Here is a 20352-nt window from a genome sequence, read left to right as displayed (position 1 = left end):
AAATGCATATTTTTGTTGTGCAATAAAAATGTATTCAATCCTTTTTTTTGTAGGGGTGCAGCATATCACTTTTAAAGTGAAACATTTTTATTTGTAACTATAATTTCAATATACAATTTAAAAAAGAGTCAAAACATTCTTACATGACCTTCTCTATAACTGGGTGAAGTTCATTATACTGTATTAATGCAGCCCTTAGGAGGTCAAAGTATGATCATGCAGAAAGGCCTCTGGTAGCAACTAATGTTTTCATTATTATTATCATTCATGTCAACATGTAACAATGCCATAACAGTTTTGTTTGAGAAATGTTTTTTCTTTTATCCTTTCTGTTTTTCCTCTTTGTGAGTATTTCTTCATCCTCGAAAGAATTTTAAAAGGCTTTTTATCAAAAAATAACCAAGATGTGGACTGAGGAAGCTGGCAGGGTTGGAGTCAGTTTTCAAGAGAGTTTGTAAGTCCACTGGTCAATTGGCTGTATCAGGACCATAAGACCGTTAACACAACTGTGGATTTGCACAAAATATGCATTTATTTAAAGTTGCTAAACATTATCATTTAATGACATCATTAGTGTTTGTCGCAGATGTTCAGGTTTGACATTAGTGTCCATTATGCTAAGCCGAACTCCTACAAACCATCAGGATTCACAGGAAAAACACCTCCATGGATGTTCGGGCAAAAGAGGGTGTTAAAGGTGGCCTGAAGGTAAGAGGGGGCTACGAGAGGGGGGAACACATTAACTCCCCATAACGACAACTTCTTCATGTTGATGTTCACAACCAGCACCAGATGTGGGAGTATTTCCTGTTGGACTATATCGCCAGTGTTTATCTAGCGGGGCCACATGACATGGGTAAAAAAGGACTGGCTGAATAAAAAATGGAAGCCGCGTCATGCTTAAGACAATATATGAGGCCTCGAGGTGCCAAAGCTGCATGATAAAGATGTCACAGAGAAAAAGAATAGAAGCTTAGGGGAGTTAACTAAATAGTCTATTGACAGAAAGACTCAACTCGATCACACAAGGGCCCAAATCATTTAGCAGTCTAAGTCACAGGCCAAACTAAATGTATAGTTACCCAACAGAGTAGGATTTTGGTTTCATTCTTTAAGGATAAATTCATGTCAATTATCTCTGTGTTCATTGTCATTCAGTTCAGATTACAGTTGAAAATGGTTTCATAACAGTTGTAAATTAATTTAGAACCTGTAAAATAATTTTGATTACAGCAGCCGAAATTGTTTGATTGTGGTTTATAATTCGACTGACTGCTGTCAGTAGTTGAAAATTCTGTGACTGTACAGCATGTTTACTATAAGCAAAACAAAAATGTGCAAAATTGTATAAAAACTATACAATAAATAAAGTGAAACTGATGTTAACCCTTGTGTTATCACATTTGTTTTTGGGCCTTGACCCTGAGATAACACAAGGGCTGATGACAAGATTAGATGGATAAATAATGCTGGGTATAAATGAATTTTGACATTTAACATTATTTTTTAAATAGAAAAGTCCATCTTAAATATCATAAAGAATTGTAATAATGCTAGAAAGAGGAAGTAATTTGTGAAATGTGTGTTGCAATAATAAAAAGAGAATATGGGTAATGTAGCAACAATTAGTGTAGAAACGGCAATAAGATTTAGATATAAATGAAAAAGTCATAAAAAATCTATAAACACATACAAATCTATAACCATAACACATTATAAATGGTATGATTTATTGTTCCTGTTTGAACCTTGCAAAAGTGGTTTTTAAGAGGTTGTTATTGCAGCCCACATTCCTGACTCTGGAGGTTCCTAAAATGGAAAAATTGTAATGGTTTTTGCCTTGATTGCAATAGCAGGACGTGGCTAATTTTATCTATTAATTGTTCCAAAGAAGGGGACTGCAGTCATGCAAAATAAATCGACCATCTGTTGGGAAAAAAGCCAACAAAAGTGTAAATTGTAGCAGACAACTCCACCCAGTATGAAACATTCTTTTTTAGAAGACTAAATAAAGAGTAGTGTACTTGGGAAAATTAAGAGCAGAAAATGGATTTCGGTTCCTGAAAGCTTCATTGTGATACTTTGAATTTCTGGCAGTATCCAGAGTACACTGGCCTTGATGTGCCAGCTATAATTCAGCGCAGAGAAAAAAGGAAATATATCAGAGCAAGGGCCAACTATAATTTCTCCAGTGAATAGGTGGCTGAGAATGGTACACTTTCAGACAAATACCAGACTTAACTGCTCAGGCGGACTATAAAAGATAGTGCCACAGAATAAATTGGAAAAGAAAGAAGAGAAAAAAAAGAGTAGGAAAAGGCTCACAAAGGTAGGTTTGTCTGTTACATTCAAGCAGCACCTCTCAGATTCAACTTTTCTCTGTGACATTAAGCTTTCTGCTAGGGTAATCCATGATCCTCAGACATATTGCTGCCAGATGTTAAAGCCATTGGAAGCTTTAGCTCAAGCTATAGTGCTATTGCATGGATGTCAGCGGTAGAACTTGGTTTCGAATAAAAAAGGTTTCCTCAATAATGCAATTATTAAAATTAATATCATTTAACACATGAATGATGTCAAGTGAGACATGTAGGTAACATTTATAAGGGTTGGATAGGTATCTACATTTCTCTATTCTACTCTTCTTTAATCACTATCTTTATATCAGAAACTTAAAAATCCTTTCATTTAAAACGAAGTGCACATATCCTTCTGGTGTCATTAACTTTACTATGTCTTTGTTCTTCTACACTGCAGCACAGAAAGGGAGACAAAGAATATATCTGTCACATCTCGCAACCTTCTCAAGGGTATATTTATAACAGGACTTTCGCTAAACTTGAGCTTTTACAACGGCTTTAGTCGCCGTCCATTTGAGCTCTATACGCAGAGGTGGCAGTTGATGCTCGTCCATGATCAAAGTCATGATGAACAATGCATCGAAGGGCAGGGGCCAACCATGATTTAGTCCAGTTACTGGAAGATGATTCTTGTTGGAGGTGCGCAGGGTTACTCAGAGGCTAAGTGATTTCTGATGTCAGCATGAAGCTGAGCGGTGGCTTGCCTCAGCAGCTGGATAGACTCAGGAGTAACTCTAAATGATGGGCGACAGAAGAAAGCTGAAGGACGCATATTTACTCAAAGGTTTTTTTTTTGCAATTGTGTCACAACATAGGCTACAGCTGTGGAGGTTCCAACACAGAGCAGAAAGACTTGTACCAACCGCACAAATGCAAATAATTTTTACAGAGCCAAATTTAAGCAACTACATTCATTAAAAAACAATTCCAACAATTGAGCAACAGATGAGCAGTTCTTAAAATAATCTTTAGGATTTTTTTTATATAAAAAGCCAGGAATAGAATATGTGCATGAAATAAATGTTTCCAATTTATTTTCAAAATTTAAAAAAGCCCATTTCATCCTCGTCCATTCCCTTATCATGTAATTTCTCTTCATCGAATCGACTTGTTTTCCTCCAGTCTATTACTCGCTGCGACATGTGGTTGGATATTAAAACCAGTCCCCATGTGAAAAGCCAATCAGTTTGGTAGAGAGCAGTTGTATCTATTTAAACAAATTACTATACAGTATGAAAAAGTATCCACTGTTCGAATATTCCTGCGACAACGTGCACAAAGACAAGAAGCGTCGTTTTATCTGAGTCCAGACCAAATTCAAGACCAGAAAAAATGTACACAATAAATAAAGACAATAGCTCAAGTTAAATAATTTAAACATCACATTGGAGTCAATTCGGAGATGTTGACGGATCTCTGTGGGGTTTGGCAGCAAGTAGGTGTGCCAATATTCTACCGAACCCCGGGTGAGATGGAGAGAACCCAAAACCAAGACACGACCAAGACAATAGACCAGGAATGTCAAAAGTTTGCCGCCATTTGGCAGATGTGGCCCCCTAGTCTCAACTACCTAATATTTACTTTTGTTTAAAAAGGTTTGTTAGTCTACATTTACTGAAAAAGGGTTTTCTAAATAAAGTAAAACTGAGTTGCTGTATAATGATAAAGAATATTCAATAATTTTGATATACAGTACTTGGATAAACTCTTTTGAAACAGTACAATGCTAATTGCTGTTTGTGTATATATATTTAATGACCAAAATACAGCTGCTTTGATATTAAGTGACAAACATGAACTCATGCAGCAAGATTTTGCGAGTCTTGTTTAGCCAACCAGCTAACACAATAAAGCAACACAACGTTATGTACTGAAACACAGCACAAAGTTCTTAAACACAACAGAAAACAAGGGAAAGTGGGGACAACAGGGATCTAACATGAGGAATGTGGGTTTTATAAGAGACACATTGATAAACTGAACCACCATTTCTGTGACATAGCAGACAAATACACAGGCATAACAATAAAAAAAACCTTCTTCTCCCTGCGATTGTTTTGTGTAAAGATTCAGTGGATTAGCATGGGAGAAACCAGACCTGCTACATACCGAACCGTTTCTCTTAAGTTGTGTTTGGATATTGGTCGATGTTTTTCTGCCTTTCTCAAGGGTGGGCAAAGACGGTACCGATGCCAAGTGTTTTCGATCTTCGGGTTGGTCTCATATGAGTATGATGAATTGAAAACTCTGCTGGTGGTACTAGCAAAAAGGACGGGGCTCTTCTTTGAGCTCCAGAGGCTGGGGAGAGTTTGGGTGCCTGCCAGTGGGGTAAAAAGGTCCAGTGTATGGAGTCTGACAGTGCCCCTCTCTCCCCCTTTTGCTCTTTCTCTCCCTCAGCAAAAACATTAGTCTGTAGACTGTCAGTCAGCAGAAAGCAGCCATTTTAATGCAGAAACTTCATGTCTGTCAAACCTAAGTGCTAATGTTCCTTTTGAACTGCTTTATTGCTGCCTTTTGTAAAAAAAACAAAAAAAAAACAATTTCCACTATTGAGCAGAAAAAGAAGATTGAAGTAGAAATTTAAGTACTTGTTACTATGTGTGTCCCAAGACGAATAAGATAATGTTTACAGGACCTAAAGGATTTCACTTCATCTCATTGCTACACGTTATCGTTAGTCGTACATCAGCCATTCATATTGGTGAAAGTGCACATCAACCACTGGATATTTTAATAGTTTGTTCCTGGACTTCAGCGTGCTTACACATATTTTTAGCCCCCTCCTATCGCTCCATTAACACACAACAAAAGGTTTTAAAATGGTGTGTGAGACCGAGCATGTGCACAAGTGTGTGTCACTGAGCCAACATGTGGTACAGATTTCCTCCAAGGCAAGCGTTGGGCAAGACTGTTAATACCAGTACCAGTGGGAGGCGCTGTGGCTCTCCACTGGATTGAACTACAAGATATGGCATTGGTACTGACCCATGCTCATCTTGACAGGTAGCTTCTCCTTACTGGCCGCTTCCACCAGTTGTCGTCGGACCTCCATGACTCCTTCTTTCTGCTTACTGGTCAGCATGTTCTCCCAGAGGGTCTGAGCTGCAGGTGACCTGGAGAGAGGGAAACGGTCAACAGGATATTTCCTCATAGGTGGAAAAACTATACTTGCAACACACCAGACACAACATTGCACAACTTTGAGGTTTTTCTCTGGTAATGTTTTTGTTATCTGGTGACTGTTCAAAAACATCATCTCATTTGGTCTGTTTAATTATACTTGTTTTTTATACATGCATTTGTCACTTATATAAAATATCATTACACAAAACTTAATATATTGCAATACAATTTCTTGTTTTCCACATGTACTGTTTGTTTATACAACTAATGAAGTTATTTAATTACTTTTATTAAATGATTAACTTGTATATAACGTATATATATATTTGTATGCATCTATTTTTGTGCCATATTTCTCATTTCACATGTTTGTCTGCCTGGTGTCTTTGCTGCATCACAGTTGTGTAATGCAGAAAGAAGAGAGCTTGGATGTGCCAGCCTCATCTGGGAGTGGCAACTCCCCGATGGGACGAGTCACAGGAAAAAACAAAAAATTAGCAGACAGAACATTTGGAATGTTCTTAAGCCAGTTTGAACATTTTTGCCAACATTCCTGATAAACAAGACACAATCTGCTTTGAAGTCCATCTGTGAGGAAGGCATGATGACCAGATAAAATCAGGACTATACGACGTTCAAAGTTATGGGAGGAGGATTCTGCCATGAACTAAAGTAATCACTTCATCGTCCCATCATTAAATATCAAGGTGTCAAGAGATGCTAGGGAGTTTGCTTATGGCACTTGACAGATGGCGCAGAGAAAAGTCCTGCTTGTTACTTCCTCTCAAGATTTCTGGTCTATTAAAAGAAATTTAAAAAAAATGAATACCTCACTTCTCTGCGTGACTCATCTGTTTTCATAAGATGAAGCCATAGGTAAGGAGCGCAAGTTTAGGATCATATAAGTCCTACTTTTTTCTGTATTTATACATTTCAATCTTTATCTTTAGAGCCTCTGTATATCTTTGGATTTTTTTTTTTTTTTTAGAATTGTAAACTTTGGGTCATCCACATTTTTTTTTATAACATCACTCAAGTACAATGTCATTTTTAACTTTAACCAAACGTTTACAACACAATTTTTTAACTGCACTAAATCAATTTACAGCGGATTTCTTTTAAGAAATGGAAAAGAACCAAAAAGAAAAACAGTTATTATTTTTCGGCCACTTATTCAAACTTTTCTATTTGACTGAACAGAATATTTACTTCATACTATAATGTATTTTATTTTGTTTATTTATTATTTCTGTAACTTAATGTTGACTTTTTCCATTACCTTAATCTCTGTGTCGGGTGCTGATTTATGTTTACATTGTCATATGAACGTTATTTTTGTGACATGGTAACTTGAGTGTATATCATGCGTGTCATGTGAGTACATCTTTTGTCATGTGATCATTTATGTATCCATGTTTGGTGTTAATCGATCCAAGTTTTGATCAATTAATTTCCTTTTTGACCAATCCGTGATTGCATATTGTTTCTTAAGTATATTCTGAAATAATCTTCTTTGAAGTCATTTATACTTCTCTAGAGTAGTTTTAGTGTTGTTGAAGTCCTTCACACTGGTTAGGTTTTTATTCCTTGTACCGAATTCAAGCTGGAGAGCAAGAAAGATGTTGGCAAGACACAATCTTTGTCCAAAAGCGCTCAGTTGTACAGACAAATCAAAATGGACAGAAAGCAGTGACAGTGATAGAAAGTGGGCTGGAACTGGTTGACAAATCCACCATTTTTCCCCTTTTTTTTTAAAAACATTTTCTGCTTTTGACTTTTTTGCTTTCTAACTGCTGCCATGTGTTTAATATCAGATGTAATCTGTTCCAGACCTTGGGCTTGGGCTGGATGAGGAGGAGAGGGGCTCACACTGGGACACCCGCCATACTCTCTCTGGAACCAGACACAAAGACGGGCAAACACGACAGCCCAGAACATGGGCTGCACTTCGAGAACACAGCCGTATAAAACATTCGAGGAGATAAATCGGGTATTTCGTAACACGTCTTGTGGGAAGCAATGTATTACAAAACTTGGTCAACATCCACATCATAGTATTTGTGGGAAAAGATCTCCAGTGGAGAACCAGAGCAAGAAGTGCATTCTTGACATGGTTGAAATAACAATTCTGTGAATGAACAGGGCCATATGTGATCACCCGTAAGGATGTCCATGAATCTGTAAATGTTTGTGGACAGGACTGCATCTGTGTGTGTTCCAAGAAGAATGACGACCTCGACAGAAATATGGTTCTAATTTGGCTCCGTGCCCGCCGAAACCTCCCCGCTGGCCCACTCCCTTGACGCTTTCTCTGGGCCATTTGGTCAGAGAGGGGTTGGGGGGGTGTTGCGACGCGACGAGGGGTGAGGTTTATACTGGCAGGGTGTGAGACGAGCTCCATAACCAGTCAGGAACTGAGTTGAGTTACTACGCGACCTCCAAAAGAGGGGGTGGTGTGCGGCAGATTGTGTGAGCGAGACCATCTGAAGGGCTGCACGCAAGCATGAAGTGTCCAACGCCGGGGCTGGAAATGATTCCCAAGAGCAGACTGTAGGGGGCACTCTTGCACTGGATTGTGCCTGTACATTAAGAGAGTGTACTCTGGCTTACTTGGCAGGCTGTGTGGGTGTGTTTGGAGAGGGTGGGTGTTGGAGCCCAAAGTAAATTCCAGAGGATGTATTATAAGTTTTAGCCCAAATCATTCTTCAGTATTCCATGGTGTAACGTAAAGATCACACGCATCCTACACTGAGCAGGAATAAACACTATCCATGCGCGTGATCCAGCACCTCCTGACCTCCTCCCAGCAGTAATGAGTTTGGGGTGGAGAGCGGGGGAAGTGTTCCTGGAAGTGGGTGATACAGCGGAAAAGAATGATTCTGACTGATCTGACTCAGGATTTCTTACATTTATTTGTCTTCCTGTGGCCCCCTTCTAATTACTTGAATACGCAGCGTTCAGTCTTCCGTCGTACGAGCACAGAAAGTGCACCCTGGATCTGAGCATATATAACATGACTCAGTCATGAGACACACTGTTATAATAAACATATTTGTACATAATCTCTTGTGGTCTGTGGCAAGGCTCTTAAAGAGAGCTGGGGCAAATGATAACATATACAGTAAAAAGGAGACTTTTTACTGAATGTGAAGATCTTAACCAAAAAATATTTATATTTTTAACGGAAATATGCAACACTTGAGTATTATTTTCAAGTTAACTTTACGGAATAGATGCACCAAAGACCTCAAGCCAGTCGATTTGTTGCAGAATTAATATTGAAATATTGTTTATCTCCATGATTTACACAAAACAATCCTGACTCTATCAATAACAAAGACTGGTGTCACAAATGTGGGTGCAAGACAAAATAAATCCATACACTGATATAGACTGTATATCAATATATTTTATACATGCTTTTATATATTTTTGTAGCACTGTAGCGATAAATAAAATGTAATATACACATTACTAACAATTTTCACAGCGTTTGTTTGCAATTAAACTTCCGGCCGCTGGATGGCCAGTGGCAGTGATTACGTCCTTGGCAGCTAAAGGAAAAATAAAATCCAAGATCCAGTATTCTCACGATAACGTTGGGTGAGAGGATACATTTGACTCTAGCTGCTGTTAGAACTAATGTTTGGACATGTTTTGACTTTCAGTTCTATCTAAACGAAACAGAGTGGAAAAATGACAAGGTGTCTCTTAAATTCCCTGTCTCCTAAAAACGTTCTGAAAATTAACTGTATTGGAATATAGCATATCAAATCATATGAGAAGATTAGTGTATCGCCACAGCCCTAGTAACAATGCAGGTTCGGTTGTAAACTTGATTTGCTACATTGCAGGTGTCAAATTCATGGCCAGCCAAGTCATGTTGTGTGGCCCAGTCAACAGTAACATAGCTTACAGCTGTCAACTATCACAGAGGCTTCCAAAAAAAAGGATTTTGATAGAGGAGAACAAACACAGAGATAGTCAAGAGTTAAAACAATATTTGCGATATTACAGTCACACTGTTATGGACAGCTTGATAAATATATATTTTGTTTGGCCCGTGAATTACATGGCTAAATGCTTATGACAACTTGATTGAGTTTGAAAGGCAGGGGCATTATATTTAACACCCCGCCAAAAAGGTTATTTGACTGCCACCCTGGTTGCACACTAAATCCAGTTGTGCACCTCCATTTCTATTGCATTTGTCTGTCAGCAAATAAATGAAAATACATATTTCAATGGTTTTTTTCAGAACATATTAAGAATAAAACAAGGAATTCATTCTTTCTGGTGGTATTGAGAATCGTGAAATCCTTTACAAGGATTCGTCACACTGCAGAAAAGGTTTTATGTGTTGTGCAAGTGAGCCCCCCAAATCCTTCTGGGAAGAGGCTGCAGAGCGCCCAGAGAAAAACCATGAACAGTGGTCCTGATCTGTAGACACATTATTTACCACAAGTATTGTTTATTGTAATCCTGCCTCCTTAATCGCAGTTGAAATATTGTAACATCAGAAATAAATTTCACTACATCGTTGTGACAGTGGAATGACAATAAAATCCTGATTGATAACACTGAGAACCACTGCCAACTGAGTTCTTTCCTCCTGAGCCATGAGACCAATGAAGGATCAATAAATCACTGCAAACATCTTCACATCTGTGTAGGGTCAATGTGAGAATAATTGAGGAAAGAAAAAAACAAAACATGAGCAACATTGTTTTCAGGTCCAAGTCCAATTATAAAAGACATCTTCGTTAAATATATTCTACAAGTTTCCTGAAAAGTGTTACAGTGGTGAGAAAAAACCCAGCTTGTTTCTTTGTTATCTACTACATGACATGGGACTTGAGCTGAACCAAAACCAGACCTGGCCTTGAGTGTCTATGTGATCTGGCAATAGGGACAAATGACCTGGCAGATTTATGGCCGGGGAGACAGGGAGAGACTTGAGCAGGAAGTGAGCGAAGAAGAGGAGACGAGCAAATACAAATTTAACACAGCTGCAGAAGGAGCTTCTCTTCAACGCTTTGGACTCGCTATAAGCCAATGTGATGATGTTCTACATTCTAAACATGTGCATGTGTACACACATCTATAGATTAAAAGTATTACAATTAATTTTACATGGTAGAACAAACACACTAGGGAGTATATTGAGATCTTGCATCGTCAGAAACGGGAGGTCTTTTACAACATTTAAACTAATGAAGTTTTCTAACTGAACGTCACAGCAGCAGCTCTTTGAAGAAGAGCAGGCAGAATCTTCCTCAGGATGTGCCAACCACTGGTATAAAATATAAAGTAGCTTCATTTACTACCAGAATATGTAAGACTCTAGGGATGTGCCACATAGAGGAATTTGAGTGAATCATTTTTTAAATATTTTGTGGATTTGAGGTTGTTATTGTTGCTTTTAGCTTCTTCAGTAAAAGAGAAAAGCCAGTCATGTGTAGTCCAGAACTACACTGATGATCTTGAACTTGAGCTAAGACGACAACAACAACAAGAAAAAATGCTTTTTCGATGCCAGTTTTCGGTAGCCAAGAGTTCTTTTGCACTGGAAATTATTTGTTATTTATTTTCTCAGTAAGAAAGCAGGTTGGGGTGAAAATAAGTAGTAGTATAAGAGTACTGATTCATAAACTATTAAGGTTTTTGTTGGCTCTTGCTAAATTCAATATTTTCCTTATCCCTTAGTAAGGGGTCTTCATATATCAAGTTTTTTTTCCATTTTTACAAGGGATTTCAAATAGAAATTGTGTAATCAAGCTTTTTATCGTTATACAGCTAATTTTGCTTTTAGTTCTAGATACATTGATTGAAAAAAAGCTTTGCTTGACTCCATCAGCTTTTCTTGAGTCTTTGTGCACTTGATTTAGAAAGAAACTTCTCACTTGACTGCATGTTGTTCAGCCCTTATTCATGTTCGTTAGCTAAATCATTCTAAAAAAAACACTGAAGGTCAAGAGAGGAATGAGTAATCGTTCATTCTGACTAAATGTATTTCTCAATGTGATCTTGAAGAGAATTTCATTAGTCATATTCTGTGGATTAGATTTCAGGATTTTACACGTCAATAGTAAAGCATAACATTATTATAAAATAATACTGAATTATGAATCAATTTTCATCCATTTTCTTTTCTTTTGTTGAGTAGGAGTATGGAATGGCTGGCCAACATAAAAATCAGTAAGAGTGTAATGAAAGTTCTAAATAAAAAACAGTTAAACAGCTTGATATGAATCCAACATCAACACCCTGTGCACCAATGCTTTTCACCGCTTATGTTTCTATTCAAACAAAGCAGCCTTTTTAATGGTGTGAAATAATGTTCTTTGCCAAACGCTCGTCCCACTGCTCACAGTTACGTCAACAGCTCTATTTTACCATTTAATAATAGAATGAAAAACAACAACAATCCCCTAAACCACCAGTTCAGCAGAAGCAGTCTCTTTTTTTGTTCTTTCATTTTCTTCACAAAATCTATTATCTTTGCTTTTTCTGTTGCTTTTGTCATACCTCCAGAACTCAACCTAATGTACTTTTTTTTCTTTTCCTTTCGTGCTCATTTTCCCAGCTGTGACAGAAATAGGTGTTTTCAGTGTTAGTGGTCCATGTGCATGATTTGCAGGGCAGTTTTTCGTGGAGATGGCAGCCTGGCTGTGTTTTCTTATGGTTGGGTGTGGTTGGCTATTCTGCCTGGCGCAAACTCAGCAGCTTCAGAAGTAGCCTCGGAGCACCTTGGCCACCCTAGTTGGTTCTGCCCACATGCACACAACCCCCACCACATCATCAAGGTACGAGGCGGCTCAATGACGGGGGTTCCGTCTGAGACGAAAGGAAACTCTGTGCCCTCTTTCAATGGGGTTCATATGTCCCACCCACGATCATGAATAAGGGCTGAACAGCCAAGTAAAACCAGTGTTACACAGTTGCGTGCAACGTTCAAAACCTAATGGTCTGAGACTATCATATGATGTGTCACTTCAAACATCTAAGATTCATTCTTTGCCGTTTTAAATGGGAGACAAAGAAATGCTGTCCATTATCATCAGCATAACGAAAACAACTCACCCATGAAAGGTGAACACACCCGCAAAAAAAAGTGTATTTATGTTCTGCTGTAACCACAAAGGGAAAGTGGGATTGTAGGATATGGAAGAAAAAGCCACGATTTTGAAACAACACGGACATAATAGCAAAGTAAGTGTGGGGTCTTGCTCGTCGAGCTAGCTTCACCTCAAGGCCCTGCCTCGGCCGAGTGTTTAAAAGATGGTGATCCATGCAAATATATTGGAATTATTAAAGGATATATCGCACTCAAGGCTCCAATTAGGTGTGCAGCTATTATTTAAAGGACTGAGCAGAAAAACTAGCACTGTGGTTGGAGCTAGAAATACTACACAACTATATAAACCACACAAATCCAGCAGAGTCCACCTCATGCGAATGAAAACAAATTCATCCAGAATGGTGTTATTCCATCTTCCGCAGAATTATGGCAGATTAGGACGTAAGAACAGACAACCTCAGAGACGAGGGTGTATTTTCTTGAAGAAAGTAGAGACCGGCATCCAACTGGCTGCACTTCCATACACTTGGAGATAGAAATATATATAGTTTTCAAAAGGAACTTAAATCTGCTAAACATCTGCCGTGAAGCTCAACTGGGCCATCTGCTAAGAGATAGCTCGCGCAATAACCTGCTCGTCCGATAGACCTGATCTGACATTAAGACCACATGTATTGCATCTCCGTAAGCTTCGATATAGAGATTAGTGTGCGAGTATCTGCATAAGCAGGCCTGAAAACTAACCTACATTTGAGCAACAGCAACGCGTCATTTCATTTGAGGCTTTTTATTCTAATGTTGGATCTCATTACATTTGCTCCACAACTTTGACACAAATATTGCATTTTTTCATCATACACCAAATAAATAATAATAATAAAAAAAATCATAAATATACTTAATTTAAATCTATTTTATCGTTAACCGTTTTAATGCCAGAAGTCTTAACCAAATATTGTTTTTTTAAGAGACGTTTAAAAAAAAAAAAAAAAAAAAAATCCAATTGAACAATAAAGGCTTTCAGAATTATATAAATATTTGTTTCTTTGGTCTATATACAATATATACATTAAAAAAAAGAAAATAACAACAATAATAATGATACAACAATTAAATTAATAAAAAAAAAAAAAGGTACACGGTTGATGTTAATAGAACAATCAATCAACTTGTGGAGTGCCAGTGTTATCATGCCTTTTAAAATGCTATTTAATTACAAGAAAACTATTGAATCTAAAACCTTTATTTATAATTTTCCTTATCTCGGCATGTACATTGACTAATAAAGCTTTACATTTTGATTAATACAATGTTGAATTGAATAGATACATAGAGATTATTATTATTATTATTATTAACATTTACAGTTCAAACCATATTCGAGTCGTTTAAAAACATGACATCACTCCAAAAGTACCTTTAATAAACTAGAATGATCCGTTAGAACAGGCGTGTCCAAAGTTCGGAGCAGAGGCATATCTAGCCCTTAGGCAGATGAACAAGATCCCTGTCCAACTGTATTATTAAACCAGGGTATGTAAGATACACTTACAAATATTAATGATGTTACACAAGCTTTTTATGACAAGATCTCATAATGAAAACACTACAGAGTACGGCTGTTAGTTGTTGAGGCTAATTGCTAAATACTTAATTGTTAAATTACTTTTTAAAATCAAAATCAAATGTATGAACACCCTTAAAACTAAATTGATGAATACAAAAGTTCCAAATGATAGTGTAGATATAAAAATACATAGATAATAATTTACAGCCATAAAAAAAGTTATAACTAACGAGAAATAGATATTGTCTTATAATAATATAATTATAATATTGTATAATCACTGGGGAGTCGATCTTAAATCTTCACTAGTGTGGGAAGAATGATGAGACACTTGTTGATTTGCTTGAAGACCTGGTTAATCCGGTCGTGCTGACCTTCATCAAAAGGTCAGCACAACCTCTTCCTACTGTGCTCATATAACATGTCACAGTACACATTGTCTAAACACCTTGACGGATTTAAGGCTGTAACCTTGACAACGGAACCTCCCATCAAGCTGAAATGATGAACTCAAAGCTGTGAAACAAAACTGTTCGACCCATCCAGCCACGATATTCTACCTCTTAGTCCCGCTTTTCCTTCAGCAACCACATGAAAAGCCTGACGTGGGATTGAAGGCCGCCATGTAAAACAGCTTCACCACGGGTGCACGAGACACAGCTGCACAGTCAGGACCGGTGGCAGGCTTCACTGAACCTCTGGCACTAATGCTCATCATGTGCGAGTGTGTGCGTGCTGCTGTCAGTGTGTGTTTGAATAAACAACAGGTATGCCCTGATTCTTAATAAACCGATCACTCTAAACATCCATCAAACATTAAGGAAATAATGAGCATGAAATAGGTAATCTGGAGTACATAAGGCAGTTATAAATAAATAAATGATATCAGGAAGTAGAAAGAGGGTCGATAAAACATAAAGCCTGTTGTCGAGTTACTTGAGATGAAGTCCACATAATAACCTCCGCAATTTTATCTCACTCTCTCCCTCTTCAAATCCAAACTCAAAATCCACCAGTTTCCATATGGCATACCCCACGAAACCTTATTTATTCATGGGTTTTTACTGTGTGATTTTATTGTGATATGTGATTTTATTCTTTTGCTTCAGTACTTGTAAAGTGACCTAAAGAGTCTTGAAAGGTGCTCTTAAATAAAGTGCATTCTTGCTTTTTTTTCCTATCATCATATTAATATAATGGGAACACAATTAAAGTTATAGTTAAGTAATAGTTGTTATTCATTTACATTAAAATGGAATTAAGTCGAAAGGCAAAACTCAGGAACAAATAAAGGAAAATCTTGTTTTACTGACATGTGTCACAATCAAGGCCTGGGGGTCGCTGAATGGTGGGCTCAAAATAAAAGATTCATGTTGATATTGTGACCTTTAATGATGTTAGTATTTAAGATAAGAGACCGAGATCATGGACGTCAACAATTCTACAGAGAACTTTAAAAAAAAGGGTAAAAATTAAAGGAATTTGATGGGAATGTGTGTTGAAGAAGAACAATTATGGAGATAATTGAGATAAATGTAGCCTCCAAGAATAAAAAGATAAAATCACCATCAGACTCATACTTCCTGTTAAAAGAGTTTGGTAAATACATTTTAACGTGCAACCTCAAGAGCTAAAGATTTGTATTGTTTTTCTTGAATGAACATAATTTGGCCACGTGAATTCATCTTCAAATATTTGTTTTTGCTAAACATGAACACAAGTTTTACCTTAAGTCAAAGACACAGTTTGTAAGTGTGATTAAAGAAAGTAGCTCTTACTGAGGCTGGGCCAGGCAGCCGGGGGCCAGGGTGTTTTGTGAATGAGCAGTCCGTCGCTGACCTGTCAGCTCAAGCATGTCCACTTGGACATCCGTCACATGACCTGCCAGTGGTTTCAGCAAGGTCAAGATCTTCTCCACCAGGTTGTCTCCGTGATGGCCAACAGCTCCTACGTACACAAGAACCCTGAACATCAGTGCAAGTATTAAGAAAATAAAACCTATTTTATAAAAAATATTGGAAAATGTGTAAAAAATGGAAATTGTGTTAACATACAATACAAATAATTGTTCAAATGCTACTAACAACTTTTCAAACAACTTAAGTTTTCTCTAATTCATACAACAATAGAAAACATCAAGTACAGTATCTTCTCATTTTAAATGATGATGAAAACTTTATTCATCGTGATTATTGACCGCATTTTCATTATCTTCTTTTCAAGCCAATATATTGTTTTCTAGATAAGATTAGATAAAATAGTCTTTATTAATCCCTCTGGGGATTTGTGTTATGAGTTGTAGTTTTCTCTCAGGGCTCCTACAGCTTAAGTTGAGTTAAAATCAAGAGTTTTAGGACAATTGATCTACATTTAAAATGAAATTTAAGACCAAGACAATCAACCAAAAATTAATCATTGATGCAAGTATGATTTGGGAATATGTCATTCTTGCTTCGTACCACTTTCAGCCATGAAGGAAACTGTTGGTTGAAAAGCATATTCTCAATGAAGTTACATATTCCCATGTTGCCTCTCTTTCTGGAGTTGCTACATGAACAGTGTTGAAGTACATCGCAACCAAAGCCTTAAATGCAACCGCTTCCCTGTTTTGTTAGTTGCTCTACTTTTATTTCACATGAATCTCTAAATTATTTAAAATAAATTGATCATTTTTATCAGATATTTTGAGATTTTAACCCAATCAAATCCTAAATGTTGTGTTCACATATTAAAGACTTTGAGACTTGCTTTGTACTCTTTTTTATGTTTTGGGGGTTTCTGTCTTTTTGGATGAAGAAAGTCCCAATGGGGACCATCATTTGGACATATATTTCTACCGGTTACTCCAAAAAGACACAAATTACTCTTAAAATACTACCCTTAGCCGTCATGAGGGCAGAGGTAGAGAGTAGAAAATGTCTGAAATTAGAATTTTGGCTGAACTATCACTTTGCAACGTCTGGGGTCACCTGTCAGGTCCATGGTTCTGTCCACGAAGATGATGGAGGCTTTATTCTGAGCCACCTTCCTCCGGTTCCTGGCCTGAGGGTGGCTGGACAGTTCTCCTGCGATGAGGCGACCCAGAGGTCCCACAGCAAAGCTCTCCTCCCTCGTACCTGTCGCTTCGAACATCGAATTTAAAGACGAAGCCAGAGACTTTATTTCGATCTGCAGCTGAGCAGGGAGGGAGTTCAGGTCCACGTCGTTCAGGCTCGAGAACCTCTTCTTCTCGGGTCTCTTGGCGTTGATGTGGTCCAGGTCAGACCCCAGCAGAGGGAAGAGGTGAGAGAAGGTGGGCGTGAGGAGCATCTGCTGGGACACACTGGAGAAAACCAGGGGGACGTGCATGACCTCGGCTGTGTAGTTCATGTTCCCCATCCACTCACACAGCTTCTCCTCGAACTGCTCGAACACAGGAGATCCTTCCAGGTCGCTGGACACGTTGTTGGCGAACAGGTGGACGGAGTGAGCCACGCTGGTGATGACGACACAGTACTGGAAGCTGCTCAGAGAGATGATGTCTTTGATGACGTCGACAGTTCTTCCCTTCAACATCGTGCTCACCACGAACACGGCTTTCGGTTCGTTCCCAGCGCACGCTTCGAAGCTGGAGAAGGGCTTGATGTTCACGGCACCGGCGTCCAGCAGCGACGCGGCGCCGCCTCTGCTCCAGTGCAGCGCCTCCGCACACCTGTCGTCCAGGAACACCACCGCCTTCCGAGCCTTCGAGAGGACCTTGTCCCACATCTGGGAGGGGAAGCGCGAGAAGTCCTCGGCAGAAGCCATGTCGGGCACTGACTGTGACGTTTAAACGAAGAGAAGATGCATCAAAATACACATTCCAAGTAGAGCTCCAGCAAAACAAACTCCGGTCTCGCAGAGGTGACGTGGCTAAGAAGGGCGCAGAATAATGACGTCACGCCACCCGTGTTTCGTTTCTATAGCAATGAAGAGAACATATTTAGTTTGTCCATTTCAATCAGTAATTTTACATACGTATTTTCATTTATTTCATTTTAATTATTATTATTATTATTATTATTTTTTTTTTTTTCAAGGATCTGGGTTTTTTGTCAATTAATTTCTGTCCTAACAAATCAAAATCTTGGAAATGGATCAAATCTATGTAAGTAAGTAATTTTTATTTGTATAGCGCTTTTCCAGACCAGGGTCACAAAGCGCTTAAACAATCAAAACAAATATGATATTGTTCTGTCTTGTTGTATATGAAAATTGAAGGAAGGATCACCTTCAAGTTTTTGGAATTTAACTTTTAATGAAAATTAATGGTACTAATTTTATCATTATTGTATGCTATACCTTTATTCTTCCCACATTGGGGAGATTTACGTTGTTGCAGCATTCCACAAACATATTTTATATACGTGCAGACTATATTAACATATACAGTAAACACGTTAAAATAATAACAAATAATAATAAATAAAAATAAAATAATAATGATAATAATATAAATGTTTTTAAATCATTGAAAACACAATTCTATTGCATGTAACCATTACAACAGATCGATTTTTTATTATGGTTTGACTTTAAAAAACATCTAAAAGGTATTTTATTTCCCCAAATTTTAACTTGTAATGGTTGATTAATTTAAGTGAAATTTTATTTTACTGAAAATAATTATTTATTATTATATATAAAAATGATACTCCATATGAAAATACATATTGTAACTAACATTGTCCGATGGCCCCTTTAAAAAAAAAAAAGCTTCTGCAACAAAGTGCTTGGCAAACACGTCAATCAAAACTATGGAGTGTCTATAGACAGCTGGCGTTCTTTCAAATGTTTCACAGCTGTTAGTACAAAGAGATGTAGCTTTTTTTGCACTGGAGAAAATCCAAGAGATGTATTGAAAACAGCACCAAGTAAAGCTGCTGATGCATTATTATCGTGCTTTGTCCATGTGTGCCAATGTTTATTAAGTACAGTCGCTAGTTTGTTTACCCGCTGACGTCAGAGGGTCACATGACCAAGGTTTTGTTTGCTACAGCTCAGGTGGGAAGTATATCAGTGACATCAGAATATTGAATGGCTGAATTTAACATATCAAATGTTTAAACTTAATTTTTTTATTGTTATTATTAGAATTATTAAAATGTTGTTTTGTTTAATAAGCATTTACATGTATTTGTTTGATCAGTTCATTGAATAATTATATAATTAAAGGATTCATTGGGTTTAATTAAATCATTTAATTGAATCATTTGTATATTGAAAGGTTAAATCTATATATATTTTTTTTTTAATGAATATTTTAAATATTGTTAAATGTTTATCTTACAATTAAAAGTATATTAATTAAAAACACTTTTTCTGAATTATTGGAATTAGAATATCAAACAAATGTCATAAAAAAAAAATGTTGGCACTATTACACCAACATTTTTATATTGCATTTTAAGTGTTCGAATATAAACATTTGAATTAATAAATGTATTTTTGAATAGTTTAAATCAGGTAGCAAACTTTACGTTTTACAATACCCTATTCATTTCATTTTAATTTCATGTTTTCTTTTTAACCTTTTAATACACTTTTACACAATTTATTTAATAAAATAATACAATAATAAAAAGCCTCTTTAAAATGACACATCAGGGATCAATACGCAGGAATTACGACTTGTTTTCATTCATGACTGGACTCCTGGATGAGGCTGAGTTCATTTCCACAGTCACCAGACACGTGAATAAATTCCCCTTTTCCACGAAAAACGTCTTACTTTGCATGTCCTTGTTATCTCAACTCACATACTGGGTCGAACTCGCCGCCTTAAGCTGCCGGCAGCTGGTGGTTTCTGCTGGTGTCAACTGTCTGCTGTCACCATCTGTCCCTGTGATCCTAAAACGAACTCCAGTGCTGCATTGAAATTATAATACCATGAATTAGAAGGTCCAGAGTGGGGAGGGATTTAGACCCAAAAAATGTGTAAAGCTCCTGAAGAGTGACATCTCTAATGGTACATTTTGGAATACTATAACCATGGATGTACTTCAGATCTCAGCGGAATCATCTCAACTCTTTGTTATTCACAATAATAGGAAAGTAAAAAAACAAGCTTCTCACAGAGTAGTGGCTTGAGTTTCATCGCTCTATAATTATTCTGTTAAATTGTCATTTAGTCGACTCATCACTTTCTCTGGATCTCATTGTTGTCGACAGAACGAAACCACTACCATTTAGACCTCGATTTT

General features: G+C 37.4%; 1 protein-coding gene across 1 annotated transcript in view; it reads right to left on the bottom strand.

The window, feature by feature from the left end:
* The window catches only part of scfd2 (sec1 family domain containing 2), an 89998-nt gene extending 71598 nt beyond the window's left edge, over positions 1 to 18400 (bottom strand). The window contains exons 1-3 of the mRNA XM_087785258.1: positions 17101 to 18400; positions 15910 to 16078; positions 5346 to 5473 (exon numbers count right to left, since the gene is read on the bottom strand). Of these exons, the coding sequence (XP_087641384.1) occupies positions 5346 to 5473; positions 15910 to 16078; positions 17101 to 17917 (1114 nt within the window). The 5' untranslated portion in view covers positions 17918 to 18400. The remainder of the gene's footprint in view (positions 1 to 5345; positions 5474 to 15909; positions 16079 to 17100) is intronic.
* Positions 18401 to 20352: the final 1952 nt, after the last annotated feature.

This window comes from Callionymus lyra, chromosome 2, assembly GCF_982586985.1.
Source record: "Callionymus lyra chromosome 2, fCalLyr1.hap1.1, whole genome shotgun sequence".
Taxonomy (NCBI): domain Eukaryota; kingdom Metazoa; phylum Chordata; class Actinopteri; order Syngnathiformes; family Callionymidae; genus Callionymus; species Callionymus lyra.
The sequence above is the reverse complement of the archived record's forward strand: the minus strand, read 5'-3'. Positions and strand labels throughout refer to the sequence as shown.